The sequence below is a fragment of the Helianthus annuus genome, chromosome 16 (assembly GCF_002127325.2).
Source record: "Helianthus annuus cultivar XRQ/B chromosome 16, HanXRQr2.0-SUNRISE, whole genome shotgun sequence".
Classification (NCBI taxonomy): domain Eukaryota; kingdom Viridiplantae; phylum Streptophyta; class Magnoliopsida; order Asterales; family Asteraceae; genus Helianthus; species Helianthus annuus.
Genome location: NC_035448.2, coordinates 73,143,509 through 73,163,760, shown reverse-complemented (window position 1 = coordinate 73,163,760; position 20,252 = coordinate 73,143,509). Strand labels below are relative to the sequence as shown.

At 40.7% G+C, this 20,252-nt stretch overlaps 1 protein-coding gene across 1 annotated transcript; it reads right to left on the bottom strand.

The window, feature by feature from the left end:
- Positions 1-5,454: 5,454 nt before the first annotated feature.
- LOC110883491 (36.4 kDa proline-rich protein-like) lies at positions 5,455-6,195 on the bottom strand. The gene has a single exon (XM_022131222.1). It carries the CDS (start codon positions 6,193-6,195, stop codon positions 5,455-5,457), a length of 741 nt encoding a protein of 246 aa, XP_021986914.1.
- Positions 6,196-20,252: the final 14,057 nt, after the last annotated feature.

Sequence of the window (20,252 nt, the reverse complement as noted above, 5' to 3'; positions counted from 1 at the left end):
ACAGATACCTGGATTTGTGAGGGTTGTCACATTCTCCCCCTGTTAAGAAAATTTCGTCCTGAAATATTAGGTTCTACTTCTAGTCGCAGTGGTCTTTGGAAATAAATGGTGGTACTTTTCCTTCATACGATCCTCACGTTCCCATGTGATTTCTGGACCATGTCTTGCATTCCAATGAACTTTGACGAGCCTGACACTACTCCTGCGTGTTTTGTTTATCTTCCAATCAGTAACTTCGACGGGTTCTTCGATAAAGTGGAGCGTGTCGTCGACATGAATTTTGTCAGCAGGAATGACCATAGTTTCTTGTGTTGGACTCTTCTTCAAGTTTGATACATGGAATGTATCATGAACGCCGTTAAGTTCAGCAGGTAAGTCCAACTTGTATGCTACAAGTCCAATCCTATGCCGGATTCTGAATGGGCTAATGTAACGCGGATTCAACTTCCCACACTTTCCAAAGCGTGCCACCCCCTTCCAGGGTGAAACCTTTAACAAAACCATATCTCCTACCTCAAATTCCAGAGGTTTCCTTCTTCGATCTGCATAACACTTTTGTCGATTGCGAGCCGCCTTGATGCGTTCTCGGATCTGTGCAATCTTGTCAGTCGTTTCCTGGACCACTTCCGGGCCAACTAGCTGTCTATCTCCTGCGTCAGCCCAACAAATCGGTGATCAACATTTACGTCCATAAAGAGCTTCGAACGGTGCGGCTTGAATACTTGCGTGATAACTGTTATTGTACGAAAACTCGACCAATGGCAGGTGAGTATCCCAACTTCCACCTAGATCCATAACGCAAGCTCGCAGCATATCTTCTAAAGTCTGAATCGTTCGTTCGCTCTGTCCATCCGTTTGCGGGTGAAAAGCTGTACTCAGGCTCAACTGAGATCCGAATGCTTTTTGAAAGGATTGCCAAATCCTTGACACAAACCTTCCGTCTCTATCTGAGATGATTGAGAGAGGCACTCCATGACGTGCAACGATCTCTCTCATGTATATCTCAGCAAGTTTACTCGTGTTATCTTTTTCTCTGATTGGTAAGAAGTGCCTAGATTTCGTCAACCAGTCTACTATTACCCAAATAGTGTCGTGACCTTTGGGCGTTCTTGGTAGCTTCGTTATGAAATCCATTGAAATCTGTTCCCATTTCCATTTGGGTATTTTAGGTTGCTGTAATAGACCTGAAGGCTTCTGGTACTCGGCCTTTACCTTGGCGCACGTTAAACACTTGCTAACATATACGGAAACATCGCCTTTCATCCTTGGCCACCAGTAGAAATCCTTAAGATCTTGGTACATTTTATCCGCTCCTGGATGAATTGAGTACCGTGACTTGTGAGCTTCATCGAAAATAACCTTTCTCAATCCACCAAACAGAGGAACCCAAATTCGTTTCATGAAACATAAAGTTCCTTCCTCGTTTTGTACCAACTGCTTCTCCATCCCACGGAGGTATTCGTCCTCAATATTCCTTTCTTTAAGAGCTTCTTTCTGCGCGGCACGAATGCGCAGTGAGAGATCTGTCTGGACAATCATTTCCAAAGCCCTAACCCTTATGGGCTTGATCCTTTCCTTTCGACTTAGGGCATCGGCGACCACATTCACCTTCCCTGGGTGATACTTGATCTCACAGTCGTAGTCGTTCAGAAATTCAACCCAGCGTCATTGTCTCATGTTAAGCTCCTTTGGGTCGAATATGTGCTGTAGACTCTTATGATCAGTGAAGATTGTACATCGCGTACCATACAAATAATGTCCCCAAATTTTTAACGCAAATACCACGGCGCCTAATTCCAAGTCGTGCGTGGTATAATTCTTTTCGTGAACCTTCAACTGGCGTGACGCGTATGCTATAACTTTCTGTCGTTGCATCAACACGCAACCCAAACCTTGACACGAGGCATCACAATATACCACGAAATCATCCGTTCCTTCTGGTAGTGATAAGATCGGTGCATTACAAAGCTTGTCCTTCAACAACTGAAATGCTTCTTCTTGTTTGATTCCCCGATCAAACTTCTTGTCTTTCTAGGTGAGGGAAGTCAAAGGTTGAGCGATTTTTGAGAAATCCTCAATGAACCTTCGATAGTAACCAGCCAAACCTAAGAATTGTCGAATCTCGGTTGGAGTTTTCGGAAACTCCCAATTCTTGATCGCTTCGATCTTTGTGGGATCCACGTGGATTCCATCTCCATTAACCACATGTCCAAGGAATTGGACTTCACGTAACCAGAACTCGCACTTCGAGAACTTGGCATACAACTTCTCCTTTTTAAGTAACTCCAAAATAGCTCTTAAATGTTGTTCGTGCTCGTCCTTCGTCTTCGAGTAGATCAAAATATCATCGATGAACACAATTACAAACTTGTCGAGGTACGGTTTACAAACTCTGTTAATTAAATCCATGAAAAATAGCTGGCGCGTTTATCAACCCAAACGGCATCACCAGAAACTCGTGCCCATAACGATTTCTAAAAGCAGTCTTAGGAATACTCTCCTCTTGAATTCTCAATTGATGATAACCTAATCGCAAATCAATCTTTGAGTAGAAACTTGAACCTTGAAGCTGATCGAACATGTCATCAATTCTCGGCAGAGGATATCTATTCTTGATTGTCAACTTGTTCAGCTCTCGGTAGTCGATACACATACGAAAACTACCATCCTTCTTTTTAACGAACAAAACTGGAGCTCCCCAAGGCGAGAAGCTTGGTCTGATGAATCCCTTGTCTAACAGCTCCTGGAGCTGCGTCGACAACTCCTGCATCTCTGAAGGCGCAAGTCGGTAGGGTGCCTTAGCCACAGGCGCGACGCCTGGAACTAAGTCGATGTGAAACTCAACTTGCCTTTGAGGTGGCAATCCTGGCAAGTCTTCTGGAAAGACTTCAGGATATTCCTTTACAACTGGGATGTCTTCAATCCTCGGCTCAGCAGCTTCTTTATCCACGATGTGTGCCAAGAAGGCAACACATCCCTTCTGTAAACACTTTCGAGCTTTCAGACAGCTAATGATTCTCAGAGGCGTATCGCTCTTCTCTCCGTGAACCATGATCGTTTCTCCATCTTCTATTGGGATGCGAATGGTCTTTTCGTGACACCCAATTTCGGCTTTGTTGCTTGACAACCAATCCATCCCTACTACCACGTCGAAGCTTCCCAACTCGACTGGTAGTAGATCCAAAGTGAACTCGCGTTCTCCCAGCTCAATTACACATACTTTGACAACTTCATTCGCTTCAACTAGCTTTCCATTCGCCAGTTCAATTAAGTATGGTACATCTAACTTACTAGCAGTTAACCCAAGCATACTCTTAAATTCTAACGATACAAAGCTATAGTCGGCACCAGTATCAAACAGAACAGATGCAAAGCGTTGATTTATAGGGAACGTACCAGTGACAACGTTGGGATCCTGGCGCGCTTCCCTTGCTCCTATGTTGAACACTCTTCCACGGGCTTGATTCAGCTTTGGGCATTCCTTCTTAAAGTGCCCAACTTCTCCACAATTAAAACATCCGGGTCCTTGACCATTACCACCTCTGTTTCCAGGTTGAGTGTTGTTTTGGTTGCGATTTCCATTCCCAGCTTGATTCGCAACGTTTCCACGGTTTCCATTTCCGTCGTTTCCTCCCTGCTGGCGATTTCCATTACCATTCCCATAACCTCGATTACCAGTACGCCCAGCACCAGTTCTGGCCCAACACGTATCCTTCGTGTGGCCGTTCCTTCCACATGATTCACACTTCCTCAATCTACATTGGCCAGTATGATGGCGCTGGCACGTATTACACTTGGGCAGAGTACCCATATAACCATTTCCTTTATTCTCAACACCGGTTGCAGCTCTGGCCGGTGTGCTTGATTCACCCTTCTTGTTCACATTGCTTGTACCCTGCTGGAAGTTTGAAAATTTCCTTTTGTTTTCACCAGACGACTCCACATGAGTCTCTTTCTTCTTCTGCTCGGTAACTGAAAACTTGTTCAATCGAATAGCTTCCTCAGTAAGAGCCACACTGAGATCAATGGTTTCTGTGATTGTTGTAGGCTTGGACGTGGTAACCATACTCATGATCTGAGGTGCCAATCCCCAGATAAAGTGCTCAATACGTTTGAACTCCGGTGTGACCATGTACGACACTACATGGGACAAATCATGGAATCTCTGAACATACTCTGCAATCTTAGGACCTTCCATTTTTAGGTGCCACAATTCAGTCGTGAGCAGTACTTCCTTCTCATGAGCTCCTTCAGCTCATTCCATGATAACGCATAAGCAGCAGCTTCCCCTAGAGTTTGCACTTGCAAATTCCACCAAGATAGGGCTCCATCCAGAAACAGCCCTGAGATGTAGGTCACTTGTTGCTCGGGAGCACACTTGCTCATTCTAAGGACAGATTCAGTCTTCTCAGCCCATCTAACAAATGCAACAGCACCTCCTGTGCCGTCGAAATTCACGGGCTTGCAATCGAGGAATTGCTTGTAAGTACACCCTGCACAAACGTTAGGATTTACAAATGGTATTAGCGGGCGTGCTATAAATATCCAAATGTATCATAGTATATCTCAAACAACTTAACATTACCATTGGGTGGATTGTTATTGCTATGGTTGTGCGAGATATTTCCACTTATTTCTGCATGAGAGGCAGCGTATTGTGCGATAGCTGCAGCAATGATTCTTTGGAGTTCTGCCTCATTAGTGGGCATGCGCGGGTCACGTCTTGGAGGCATCTTCTAAAAGATGTTTCACGTTGGTCAGGTCATAGTAAGTAAATAGTATACGTACGTAATAACATTCATCAAGCACATAACATCACATGTTATAGAATTAAAACAATCAATCCAACATCACATATAATGAGAATACTACGATTGCGCTATCATAAAATCAAGACCACAGTACAATGTTTACAAGTTCTGTAACTGTATCGTACATCAAAAGTGACTAAGGGCCACATCGCCCTTGTCCGAACTATCTAGTCATCTACAACAACAACCAAAAACTAAACATCAAAAGTCATGACATCAAAATGCGGTGTTCAAGAAGCTGTATAGTCGGCACAATCGCGGTCTTCTCACCAAAAGTCTACCTGCGTCGAATAAAAAATGCCTATGCTGATGGCGGAGGAGGAGGAAAACGAGAGAAAAGCAAGCGACGCATATGTAACCAGTCCTCCTCTAAAGCACGACAGACGCACAACAAATATGCTATCTGCTGCTCAGAAGTCAAGAAACAGACGTCTGAATCAGGGGAAAGTGGACGTGGAGTGTGTGGTGCTGCAAAGGGGGTCTGACAATGGCAAGGTGGTCGTGGAGCTCTCTCCAACTCCTGAATACGACGAGTCAATGCATCCTGCTGTATCATCAAGGAGGTAAGTATGTCCTCCGTAGAGTACCCAACATGGTACGGATTAGACAATGGCATGATAGGGGGCGTAGTCCATAGAAATCGCTAGCTCGATGGAATGAAAGATGGTGCAGTAGGTGGTGCAACATGAGGAAACTGAGATGTGAACGGAAAAGGTGATGACAACATGGGGGGAGCAGAAACAGGCGGCTGCCTCGATGACCCCTCTCCAGGACGAGGTGGCGGTATGTCCTGAAGGAACGTAACGGGAAGATCAGTGCGGTGAGCGTCTGTGGTGTGTGGGGGAAACAATGGGATATCAGTAGGTGCAGACATGGGTGCAACTAGGGGAGTAACAGGCAGCACGAATGGTGGGTAATCGTCATCGTCATCGATCCACCCGTTGCGGGTGTCGGCATATCGTGGATCTATATGAGCAGCAAAAGGTGCACGGTCAAACAATACTGGCACGGGAGCAGGGAACGGTGCATCAACAACAGGATCATCCAGCAGCGGTGGAGCAACAACTGGTGGGTCAGCAATGGGTGGTACAAAAGCTGGTGCATCATCATGAACAGGGTCAGGCTCTAGTGCAGGATCAGGAGCAACGACCGGCTCAGGGGCCATGACGGGCTCAGGATCAACAAGATCCATATCAAAATCAGCAGGCATATCAAACAAGGGATCAATAGGATCTACGGGCGCCTCTAAGGGCTGGTCCAAGTGAATAAACTCGATCTCCTGGTCAGGATCGAAGTCAGGGGGAAAGACAGGATCAAAATCATCATCGACCTCGTGGTCAAACTCGAACTCGTGTGCGGGAGCAGGTGTAGTTGATAACGCCATGTCGGGGTTGGCGTCAGGAGGTGATGCTGCACTCCCAGGTCGTGCAAAGATGCAGACGCCACAGACTCAAATGAATCTGGGACAGGTGAACCAACAGGAAGCTCCTCTACAGGGGCCTCAGCAATGGGAAGAATGACTTCAGCAACAATAGGGGCCCCGCCCTCATAGTCAGCCTCAGGCGGATCCTCCTCACAGATCGACGTCATCATCAGAAACGACATCGAGCGGCATATCTACTACTGGAAAAGCAGCAAGCGGTATAGGAGCAGGGATCACCACAAGAGGTAAATCCCCCGCAGGAAGGCCATCAGCAGGCTCAACTCCGACGTCTGGTAGCACGAAGGGCTGAAAATCGTCGTCATCAGTACTAGTGGTGTCAGATGTGTAGACCTCTCGCTCTGACGGAATCTCGTCATCAGACACAACTGCCATAGGATCCAGGGTATCCGAAACTCCCGTGTCTGAGGATGATGGCATGATGTCTGTAATACAACCACACATATGCACAAATAATCAACATAAGATCAAATAAACATGTAAGTCACCATAAAGCAAACAAGTAATTCTCCTAGTCTCCTAGACTACCCTCCCAGCCTCTCAGACTGAACCTCCTAGCCTCTCAGACTAACTCCCTGGCCTCTAAGACCAACCTCCCAGTCTCTAAGACTAAACCTCCCCAATCTCTAAGATTGGCCCCTCAGTCTTTATGACTGAACCTTCCCAGCCTCTAAGGCTGAACCTCCCCAGCCTCTAGGGCTGAACTCCCCCAGTCTCTAAGACTGAACCATAAATTTTGAAAAAGTGTTTGTACTTTTTGTTCATAAAAATGTTTTGTGTCCTGGATCTGGACGTTTTAGTGTATGCAATGTAAAAATGTTTTCGTGAGTGTCACACCCCGACCACGTAAAACGACAAATCGTGGCGGAAACGCCGGGGAGTGTTGTAACAGAATTATTGTTTCAAACCATGGATACGAAGAGTTTCATTTCATTAAATATTAAACATTGTTTTAAAGTTAAACAAGCAAATCAAACATAGACTAATATCATTATTAAATCACTAAGGCCTCGTCCGGTCCTAAGTGAGCACGCTTCCTATTCGCAATCAAGACTAAGCAACTTCACCTGAAACATATGTAAAAACAAAGTCAGCAAAGAAATGCTGGCGAGTACATAGGTTTTGCGTGAGTGTCAGATTCATGGCTCGTTTGCATGTCGAAATAACTCGTATAACTTCGTTATTCGACATTAGAAAACCTTGTTTTTGTAAAATATTTGTATTGTAAAATAAATAACCAAGCCAACAGTTTGGTTATAATTTATAAACCTCGATGCCATGAATCTTACTCCAAAACATTTGTTTTTGTACACCAAATCGGAAATCGTTCTCGTAATAAAACTCGTATGGTTTATATAATTTGTAACATCGTTATGTGACATCGTTCAACCCGTACTTGTTATAGATCATCGTTCATTTGTTTAAATCATTCGAATCGTGTCAATTGTTCAAATCGTTCTCGTTTTAATTGTGAAAACTACTTTTGGTCGTCTCGTTAACAACATTCAAACCTTTGTGACTCGTTCATCGTTCCACTTGTTCTCGTATTAACAAACCACCAAAGGGTAAGTTAACAATCATCAGATTCGGTCGTTACCCACCTAACCCACACATAACCATGGGTCCGGTCTGATAACGAGATTTGTCGGATCCTATGGTACCATAACCTAATACTGGTCGGTTTGGCCGAAATTAATGAATGTCATTTGTTATGTAATTACAACCAACAAGCTCGTTCACATTATCAAAATCTTTATTAGTTTGATATAAACCATCTTACTCGTTGTGAAACCATCGTTAAATCATCGAAATCGTTTTGATACATATGAATCACCCCAAAACAATTGAAAACAGTAAAATAGCGGAACTATGTACTCACCTTCGGGTGCGTTTTTAAACGTTAACACAATCCCTCAATTGTTTATCCGCCCTCAATTAAATAAGAATGATTTTTAATAATCAAGAACCACACTTTGGCATGCAATTACTACTTATGTCACTTCTGTTTTAATGTATATGAAACTGGACTGTTTTCGGACATTTAAATAAAATGGTTAACTTATTCTAAAAATTCCCAAATTTTTACAGAACATCTTACACGAAACATATATTATTGTGTAAAAATATCGGGGTCTAGTTCATTACTATTATTTTATAAAAATTCATTTTCCCGGACTGAAGTCAGATTTGTTACTTTCTGACCGCAGTCTACGGAATAATTCACTAAAAATTAATCGCAAGTCCGATTGATGTAATTCCAGTTGCAGGGTCACGGCGACAACAGTGACCATCAACAGTATAAGTTTCATGATCTAATCCTACACAGAATCTAGGTTATGATTGAAAATAGGACGCACATTTTCAGCAGAAAAATTCAGCTTAAGCTGCTGTTACGGAAAGGCACTTTAAAAATAGTAAACGGGGTCCAAAAATTACGATTCTGGTGTCATTAGAACCGTATTTTGTAATAACACATTATAGACTTAAGAAAATAAAGTTTTTGTTAAGTTACGATGCAGTTACAGCCAGTTAAAGGTGGCTAGAAAAGCAGATCAGCATGCTGTTTTCAGTCTCTTATCATCATAAAGTGCGTTCGATTGATTCCGTTAACATGTTTAGCGATCACAACAATACTTACAGCAGATTATTACTTATTTGTATCAGATTTATCAAGCAATATCATATTTCATTCATCATTTTAAAACTACTTTAACCATACTCCATCTTTAGTTAGTTACACTTCAAGACTTGTTTATGTTCATTAGGATTTCCATCTTTTGATCTTTAAACATCATTAACCACATAAAAACATGAACAAGATGAAGATCTAAGGAACTTACTACTAGCACAAGGCTAGGGGAGTTCGAGTGTAGAAAAGTGGTGGGTAAAAGAAAACGAGAGCGGTCCTTCGACTTCCGAACGCACCAAGCTTCGTTGTGTGTCTCCTTGCACCCTTGTATGGCAATAGAATGGATGGAACAAGGTCGAATGATGGTGGTAGGGTGGTGGTTGATGGCTGCCGATTTGGGGAAGGAGGGAGGAGATGGAGTGTAGTGTTGAGTGTGGAATGATGGAGTGATGGAATGGTGGTATTTATAGACCTTCCAAATAGCATATTCCTAGCATATTCCTGGCATATTCCTGGCATATTCCTGGCATATTCCTGGGTTTGTTGCGTTGTCTGCGTTTTGCAGTGTAAGCACTGTGTCGCGTAGGAACACACGGTACGCGCTTAAACTTGAAAAATAACGTTTTTAATTTATTTTTCAACACGAACCTGATTAAAATAAAATTTTAATCATAACAGAATATTTGTGGGATTTAAATATTATCCGGGCGGTCACCAATGTTCGTTTCGCAGTTTTATCGTAATTAGTTCTTTAGTTCAAATAAACATGTTTTCGCCATACCGAATCCTTCGAAACTTATTTCTAAGTTATGTAAGGCATATTTAGGGTATATTTGGCTTACGTCACAGTTCTGGAGTGTATGTCGCGTTAAACTGATTGCGTTTAAGCACCAGTTTGCGTATAACCTTACAGAAAGTGATTTAAAGCTTGAAATCGGTATCGAATCAAATTGTAAAATTAATAAACACAATTGCACATATAGTAACACCAAAATACACATAATAACACCAAAGCATATTGTTTTATTGATAACGGACATTGTTTTACATAATACGATGATTACAGATCACAGTTGTCACAGTGAGAGCCCAAGTGATCATAGTCTAGACTCGAGAAAGAATCCTAGTTCGCTATGAACCTGGCTCTGATACCAAGCTGTCACACCCTGGCTTTTGTGGAAGCGTGGGTTTATCTGTTGTGACTTCTTAATACCATAGCATAATCACAATAATGCTATATGAAAATAAAACCATGATATTCATCCATTCATCAAGTTTTTAAAAGTAAAACACAACAACATTGTTTTTAAAAAAAGTCGACACAACAAACCAAATACAACCATGACATAATGAAAACATGTTCAACGACATAACGAAAGACATGAAATAAAAACACAGTTTAAGACTTGTGACCCGTCCAGGCAAAGGCCACATTTCCTAAACTCGGATGACATCATTATTCCTAGCAGCTTGACGTGATGCATACCGTGCCAGATCCATTAATTTCCTGAAATACATGCAGTTTGAAAAGTCAACAAAAAGTTGAGCGAGTTCATGTAACAGTAAGTATGTATAAACCTTTAAAGTATGTATAAAAGTCCCTGGTATGTAGCAATAAGGAAAAAGAGATCACCAATGGGTTGCAAAGCCACTGGTATGTGTGAGAAAGTGCAGGGAAACTCAAACCTAGCAAATTTGTTCCCGGGCTTCGGCTGTAAGACACAGTCACCTCTATGGGCCTCCCCGGCCTCACGGGTGTGGGCTCGCTACACCCAAATAGATCTATCACTCTTGTGTCCCTCGGTCCTACAACGAGGATTAATGGCCTCAAGTGTTGTAGCCACCCCTCACATGTTCTAGTAGTATAAACGCTCCCTACGCTAACCATATGTTAGGAAACTTTATTTGTAAGTATTGAAGAAAATCTCAATCAACTGGATCTCTGAGGAAGATAATAGTCCTGAAGAACACAGCAAGATGAAGAAAAATAGTTGGGACAATCGAAAAGCAGAATATCTACTACAAAGAATCTCAAGTTGATAAAGAGTTGATTTGGATTATCAGAGAAGGTCATTTCCGATGGATCTGATGATATTTCTGATGAAATATCATCAGTTTCTAACAAATTCTGATCATCAAACTTTCTGATGATTTGTTCACCAGAATTTCTGATGAAGTGGCTTATCAGAAATTCTGATAACAGACCCACTTGTCTAAAATCACAACTCTATCCTGTCATCCATGACCGAAGCATGACATTATTGGTTTTCATGATTACAAATACAACTTGAACGATGGATTCAATGAATATGTCAAATTGCTACTTTATGCAGGACTTATTGCATGAATAAACAATTGTTTATTCATGCCCACAGCCGTCTATAAATAGAAGGCTCGAGAGGAAGAAGTTACTTGAGTTTGAAGCTTAGCATTCACATACAAACACTCAAACTCCAACTGCTCTTCTCACCCACAGAAATCAAGATTCATTTATATTAGATAGTAATCTTACAATCACCTTGTTAAACTAATTTGTTTCAAAGTGATATAAACTTGATAATTCTGTAGGTCTTGTTTCTTGAAAGTCTGATTTCCATTTCCGCACATCTTTTTCACATATACTAAAATCACTTGCCATATTACGTAAAAAGAAGTTGTTAAGTCCATACTGGGTCCAACAATTGGTATCAGAGCAGATTGAATAAATTATTTTCAAACGATCAATCGCTCTTCTTTTTTCTAAATATGGCCAGCTTTCAAACCTGGAATAATTCTTTTAACATTGGTTCTATGTCCAAACCTCCAACTCTGGTCAAAGAGGAATACCCCAATGGAAAATCAGGATGGTCAATTTCCTTAATGATCATGACCGAGCTCTGTTTCAATCCATTGAAAGGGGTCCACATATACCAATGACTGAAATACCAGCAATTCCAGCAACTGACCAAACACCAGGAATCCCTGCCTCTCGTGCTCCAAAAAGTGAAATAAACTGGAGCCCGGAAGACAAGGATCTGGTGGTTAAGGATGAAAGAGCAAAATCACTCTTAATAATGGCCATCCCTAATGACATATTTTCACAAGTTGATGCTTGTGCATCAGCCAAGGAAATATGGGATCAGTTGGAAAATCTTTGTGAAGGAGGAGAAAGGATGAAGAGAAACAAGAGAACAAACAACGTCTCATCCTATGAAAGGTTTAAAAGTTTACCTAATGAAAAGTTAAATGATACATGTCAAAGGTTCACTGATACGTGGTCGAAAACCGGTGATCGTTTGTGCTTAAGTTGATGTTTTTACATAGCTTTTAATCTTGAATAGCCTACTTTTAATGGGATTTGTGTTTTACAGGTCTAAAAGAGTTTAAGGAGCTAATCGGGAGCTAAACGGAGCACCGGGACGCGAATCGGATCAACCGGGGATGTGAAATGAACAAAACCGGGTTAATCACGATGATTGGATGTGTTTTGTGGAATGTTAATGGATTTAAAATGAATATATTGGAAGATGGCATGATAGAGGGCTGAATTACGAGAACGTGGGCGAAAACGGTGAGTAAAACGGAGCTATAACGAAGAAGTTATGAAGAAAACAGTTTCGGACAAAACCGGCAAAACTAGAGGCCGTCGGGGACGCCCCTATGGCCGTCGGCGACGGGCCTCCGTTTGCTGAGTCGCGAAATCTTGTTTCTTGTTGATCTTTGACGAGTTATAACGTTTTGTTTGACCATTTTTCGGGGGTTACGAACCTTGGGAGGTAAAAACACCTCCTTGGAACCATTCTTGATCATCCAATTCATCCCTAATAATTCTAACATCACCACTAACACCATCTTCATCCTAACCCTAATCAAAATCACCATCTCCATCATTCCACCATCACCATAATCTTCATCCACCATTCAAACCCTAACTCCACCACTCTTGAAGACTCAAGGTCATGGCTCCGTGTTCGTGTTCGTTAGCCGGTGATCGTGTCCACCCAACCATGAGCGGCTAGTCTCTTCGGTTTCACCCCGGTGTAGGTAGTTGTATTTTCTAGGGTTTATGTATTTGTTCTTTTATTCGACTTTGTGACAACTTGTATTGATTTTTGAAACCATTGACAATAGTTTACATTTGTTTCGTATTCGTAAATTGTCGAACGATGTTAAAAGTTATGACTTTGCGAAATGGTTATGTGTAGTTATGCGTTGTCATGGTTAGGATTTACTTGTGTTGATTACAAAGTGCATTCTTGTCCGTTCTTCGGGACGTTGATAGTTATTGGCACCTAAGTCACGGTACACTAAATCCGCTAATCGTATGCAATTGAGTTGAATTAAAACATGTAGGAACCCTAGGACTTACAATTACCGAAACCGGGTGTGATCCGTATTCTTAATTCCTGCTTTCAATTAAGTAGTTTAGTTTACAAGTTTAGTTAATAAATCATTGTTTTCTTTCGATAACATCAATTTGTCGGTTCATTCCGATTTATTTTAAAAAAACCAAACAAACAAATAAAAATAGCAATCTTCATAATCATCTTGCATATTATTTGTAAATAGTCTAACTAATCGAACGGGTCGTGTAACTGACCACCTGCTCTTCGTGGATTCGATACCCGACTTACCCTAGCTACCTAGGTTTAATTGGGTTTTTGACTGATCGGGACGACACGGTCACGTCAAAATGGCGCCGCTGCCGGGGAGCTAGTACGCTTAGTATTTCATTGCTTGTTCGATTTTAGTTTAGTTTATTTTCTTTCCTTTTTCTTGTATATTTGTGATTTTACTTTGGGTGGTCGAGTTTGTTTCTGCAGGTACATGTTTTGCAGGTACCATCTTTCAGTATGAATTGGGTAGATGATGATCCGTGTGAGCGTTGCAGAAGCGGAGAGCATTATTTAGAAGACTGCTCCGTTTTCCACGCAAAAGTTCAAGCCAACAAGGATCGGGAAGACTACCTCAGCGGACTGTATGAATATAGGAGGGCGGATTATGGAGATTTCAATGGTCCATCCTCGCATTCTCCATACAGTAGACCACCACCACCCCCAAATTATCAAGAATACTACTATGCAGAGATGGGTTACCATTATGAGCAAGAACGGGGTTACAACAACTATGAACCCAACTTGCCACATTTCTCAAGTTATCAGGAGGAGTATGATGACTATTATCATGACTCCCTTCAACCGACATACGAGGAGCCTCAAGATTCATTACACTCTAAGCTCGATACGATCATGGACATGATGCTAGAAATGAAAAAGAAAGACGAGTTGAGAGACAGATCATTTGAGGCTTTGGTTATTCAGGTTGGTCAACTAACCCAGGAGATGGCCCAACTTAGGCGAGACCAAGAGGTTTGGGCTAATGGTACAATAGTAGATGGTGAGGTGGTGGAAGAGGTTATCGATCTACCCGATCAAGAAAAGGAATGTTTGAACCAAGCGGAAGACATCACACCGCGAGACAAGTCGGATCCGAAAGATGCCCACGTTCATATCCATCCTTCTCCCATACTTATCATTCCAACCAAAAAAGTTGGGGATGCGGGTTCGGGTTTAATGATTCGAAGGGTGGCGTTGCAAGACATTGGCCAGTTTAGTAAGAAGCGACCCCAAAGTTGTACAATATGCATGCCGAGTATAATAAAAAGAGTATGGATTCGGCATGCTAATTACCGAGCGTATGTTGGAAACTCGGTAGGCAAATGTGCACTTCGACCGCCATGAGAGGTAAGTCAGGTATAATTGTTGTAGAGTTTGTATTATTTTCGTTTTATTTTTTTTCCTAGTTAAATGAACATTGTGGGTGTGTTCCCTATATAACCCTCACGAGACCTACTCGTCCTCTCGAGCTATCGGGTGGTTTAAAAGGGCTTGTTGCATAAGCTAAATGCAACCGTGATTCCTACGAAAGTGAGTTAGGGTTGTTGTTATTGTAAATTATTTTTCCACATAAATCAAAGTAAATTAATGTATGACGTGGTAATATTTTCATAAAAGTGGTAGAACTAGGTAGCTAATAAATTTTAATGGTTGTGAGAAGCATGCTTCTACACAAGGGTTAAAATTTGTAGGTACATTATGTTCGTGGGACGACCGCTTTCTTGAAGAGAAGAAGAGCACACGAGGAATGAGCTCCAAAAATCAGGTGCATACGTTCCCTTTTTACTTTTGATTTTTTTAGTTAAAATAAGTGGATTGTAAATTGTATTTTATTTTCCAGGGTGAAATTTTGGAGAGGTTAGCTGTGTCACATCCCCTGTGCGTTTTAAAACTCTAGTTCTTGCACATTGAGGACAATGTTTGCCTCAAGTGTGGGGATGAGGGAGATAGTAAAAATTTTTCGATTTTTGACCCGTTCATTTAAACACTACACATTGAGGACAATGTTTACCTCAAGTGTGGGGATGGGGGGAAAATTTCAAAATTTTTTCAAAAAAATTCTTGTTTCAAAAGCGATCTTAAAAGCACAAGTAACTAAGTCAACTAGGGATGGCACAACCCATTTGGTCTTTTGTCATGGTCAAGTTCAAATTAATAGCATGACGGGTATTTAGTGGGTGGTTATTTGGGAATAATTCGCCTAAGAAACTAGCACATCATGCATGTTACATACCATACCCTTTATATGTGAGGTTTTGAGCCACTTTTACATCATAGAATTACATATTTGTGTTTTCTTTGTTTGAGTGGACCATTAGTCACGTATTGTAGAACTTGCGGCTTTTGATATGTTTGAGACCATAGACCGAATACAAGCATAAGAATGATTAAGGCATTAGGTAAACCTTTTCTTTTTACACCATTTTTCTATCCTTACCCAAAAATTTATCCCTTAGTAGCCAATTTTGAGCCTAATCCTTTCGTTTGACCACCCTTTAGCCCGTAACCTTAAACCTTTTTCTTTTAAACCCGTGTGATGAAAATTCGATTATAGGAGTTAAGTTGTATAGTTGTGAATTTTTTGTTTGCTGAAAAAAAAGAGAAAAAGAAATATCAGAAAATGTTGCGAAAAAAGAGTAGAAAATCATCAAAAAAAGAACAAAAATATGAGTTAGTAGTTGTTGAATAAAAGGCTAAAGTTGTTGCCTTGTAGTTTGATGTTTATAGTTAGTTATGTTTAGAATAGTTGTTTTATAATAAAAATCAAATTTTCATCACCTTAGCCACTTTAAATATCCTATTTCCTACCCTTCGCCTAACCCCATTACAACCCTCCGAAGACCTTATGACTTGTACTTAGTATTCGTGTTCGGTGGTGGAGAACAATTAAGTTGCAAGCCTATGCGGGTACGTGTTCTAATCGGTTTTGAGTGATTACTTGAAAAGTGCTAATTCATTATCTATTAGCCAAAATTTAAACCGAGTGGAGAGAACATTGTGAGGGGTGTGCATGATTTATTAGTTTCAAAGGCGGGTTAATCTTCGATAACCATTTTATATGTGATTATTCACTTTACCGTTAGATATTTCGTAAATTGTAAAAAGTTTGAACCGGGTATGACTTTAGACCTTAACTCTAGTCTCGGGGATGGGATGTGTGTTTCTCGTTCGACCCACGTGAAAGTAAAAAACAAATTTGCTTGAGGGCAATCAAAAGACAAGTGTGGGGATGTGATACGTGGTCGAAAACCGGTGATCGTTTGTGCTTAAGTTGATGTTTTTACATAGCTTTTAATCTTGAATAGCCTACTTTTAATGGGATTTGTGTTTTACAGGTCTAAAAGAGTTTAAGGAGCTAATCGGGAGCTAAACGGAGCACCGGGACGCGAATCGGATCAACCGGGGATGTGAAATGAACAAAACCGGGTTAATCACGAAGATTGGATGTGTTTTGTGGAATGTTAATGGATTTAAAATGAATATATTGGAAGATGGCATGATAGAGGGCTGAATTACGAGAACGTGGGCGAAAACGGTGAGTAAAACAGAGTTATAACGAAGAAGTTATGAAGAAAACAGTTTCGGACAAAACCGGCAAAACCAGAGGCCGTCGGGGACGCCCCTATGGCCGTCGGCGACGGGCCTCCGTTTGCTGAGTCGCGAAATCTTGTTTCTTGTTGATCTTTGACGAGTTATAACGTTTTGTTTGACCATTTTTCGGGGGTTACGAACCTTGGGAGGTAAAAACACCTCCTTGGAACCATTCTTGATCATCAAATTCATCCCTAATAATTCTAACATCACCACTAACACCATCTTCATCCTAACCCTAATCAAAATCACCATCTCCATCATTCCACCATCACCATAATCTTCATCCACCATTCAAACCCTAACCTCCACCACTCTTGAAGACTCAAGGTCATGGCTCCGTGTTCGTGTTCGTTGGCCGGTGATCGTGTCCACCCAACCATGAGCGGCTAGTCTCTTCGGTTTCACCCCGGTGTAGGTAGTTGTATTTTCTAGGGTTTATGTATTTGTTCTTTTATTCGACTTTGTGACAACTTGTATTGATTTTTGAAACCATTGACAATAGTTTACATTTGTTTCGTATTCGTAAATTGTCGAACGATGTTAAAAGTTATGACTTTGCGAAATGGTTATGTGTAGTTATGCGTTGTCGTGGTTAGGATTTACTTGTGTTGATTACAAAGTGCATTCTTGTCCGTTCTTCGGGACGTTGATAGTTATTGGCACCTAAGTCACGGTACACTAAATCCACTAATCGTATGCAATTGAGTTGAATTAAAACATGTAGGAACCCTAGGACTTACTGTAGGATCGATTCGCGACCTAAACGAGTCGTTCGGAAGAGCTCAAATCCGTTTCAGAGGCGGAAACAAAGAAACGGACGTGTACACAGCTAGAATCACACTTTAAACCTCTTGTATATTGATTTTACAGCGTTTACATTGACAAGGAACACCAGCAATACCTCGGTATCAGATCTGAAAATCGTTACAAATGAAATGACATTCAACCTATATATACTATTTCTGGTCCGCTCGAAACTACATAAACCACAAAAGCGGACCACACTATTAGCCGTATAAGCGAACCTTTATGTTGATATTAAAAGCGAACCTCCATGATAGCCTTATCAGCGAACCTTTATGCATAATAAACAAACCTCTCCTTTTTGTTGTGAATGGACCTTCAAGCATAAACTCCTCATTGGACCACCACATGTTAGTTGGGCTCTCATTGGACCAACACATGTATTTGTCTTTTGTGGACATGTAAGTTATGATGTAAACGGCCAACATTGTATTTTTTGAATCATGACATCACTTGTGATGTCACCTAGGTGATGTCACTCGTGATGTCATGCCCGATCGGATCCGCAACGCAACCCAGACTCGATATTAAGACGAAGACGACAGATGACTGCACCAACACTTACAATTACCGAAACCGGATCTCTATCTCTTAGAAACCTGCACATCCTCTACCCAAAAATAAATCTTCCGATGATAATATGAAAATATCTAATGAATCATTCGCAGAAATTATACAATCAAAGAATGATTTTACAATGTTAATCTTTGAAGAACCACTTGAAGAGATATAATTTTTATTTTCAAAATAACACACTCTCCCAAACCATCAGTTCATCATGTTTAGCACCCGGAATTTTGAAAATTAGCTCTCCAACACCAGTTGTCGAAAATCTTTTTGACTTTTTCAAAAATTTATGCTAAAACACACTAAAAATCTTTTTGGATTTTTGACATAAGAGAAATAAGATGCAGTAAAGAAATATTTACGGACAATATTTTTGTGAGTTTGTGTAAGAGGATCATATCAGCTTATGAGACAAATCACCAACACCGTTAAGCTTCATTTCATTTTAAGTTCTAAACAATTTACCTAGATTGTCAGTATACTGGTCCACTTAAATTTTCACACAATGTTCAACTGATCCGAGATACGATATTAATGTTTTAGAAACTAAAACTTATCCGTGTGTCCCACTACTTGAATATACTCCCGTATCCAGATCCCAATATTCAGTCTTACAGGTGAATATACCACAGATGATATCTGTAAGGGGTTAGGTGCGAAACCGTGAGAGCTCAGGTCAGAACTTCCGTTCAGCAGAGAGATGACGGCTTGACTTTTGGTGGGTCCCCTTTAGAGGATCTTTTTTACAACAGCAATGACTATCAATTTTATTGTTTCATCGATTTGCTGAGGGCGGCGCTTTATCAAGCATTTGCAGAAAGTATTATCCGGGGACTAGGTCAGTACTTCCATACAGCAGAAGTCCCGGGATAATACCCCAGATATCACTGAGCATAAAGACCTAGTATCTCAGAATAAGGGACCTTTCAAACAAGATTTCAGGGGTTACCTATATATCCAAGTTTGTGTTAACCCACAGAACAAGCAAGTTTGAAATTTAGGTTTATATCTCGTCACAATTTATTAAATGTGCAAAAATCTACTGACACATCCACAGTAAGATTGTTTATCATTTTTAATCTTTCCAATTCTTTAGCATGTTGTGATAGTCCGCTGATGTACTATCATTTCCTCTTTTTCACAACAAACTCATTTTTGGTTTTTATCATGTTTTTGTCTTTTTCAAATTTTCTAATGTTTTTGGATTTTCTGAAATTTTCTACTCCCCCTAAAATGCAAACACATTAACGAAAATTGAAAACAAACTGTACAGAAACATGACAACCGATATCAAATTGCATCAATTCGCCATTCACGTGGCATAACAATCAGAACTCCCCCTGTCAACAAACTATTTTCTCATTTAGATTTCAAAACACTTAAGTTTGTTTTAATCAAAATGATTTTTCCGGAAAATAAGTTTGGTTGATTTTACCACTTGTAAGTATATCAATACTAAGTTCAGGGATGTGGTTCATCATCTTGTCTCAATCACTTGTAGGAAAATGCAAGTACAAATTAATGTCCTTGATTTACCATATGCACAAGTTATGCACAACCAATTTCATCTAACCACTTGTAAATAAGCACAAACAAACCTTTTTTACCGTTTGCATGATTGACATTACCGTAGTAATTTCCTCAAGAAAGATGCCGATACCTGCTCCTCACTTACCAACCTGGAAGCTGCGTCATAGTCCTTCAACATGAAAAATTTTAACAATTTCAAACATTTTCAAATCATCCTAATTAAACATGAAAGATGCCGATTCCTGATCCACGATTACCAACTTGGGATCTCCGGCAATTCCGGTGTTTTACTCAAACATAATGTCCACCCAAGCCTCACCAGCCTTGGGTGACTTTGGAACACATCTGTCCCACCAACATTTTGATTTATAAAACTCTTTAGCACCTTTTACCTTCTTATCAACCATCTTCCCAAAAATGTGTTTGACTTTCCCGTTGAAAGCCTTCTCAACATCAAATTCTCCTTTATCAGCGAAGAATTGATTCGAAATCTCAGTCTT

What these genes read in the sequence shown, in the direction of transcription:
- LOC110883491 (XM_022131222.1), bottom strand. Translation starts at nt 6,195, where the DNA reads ATGGCGTTATCAACTACACCTGCTCCCGCACACGAGTTCGAGTTTGAC.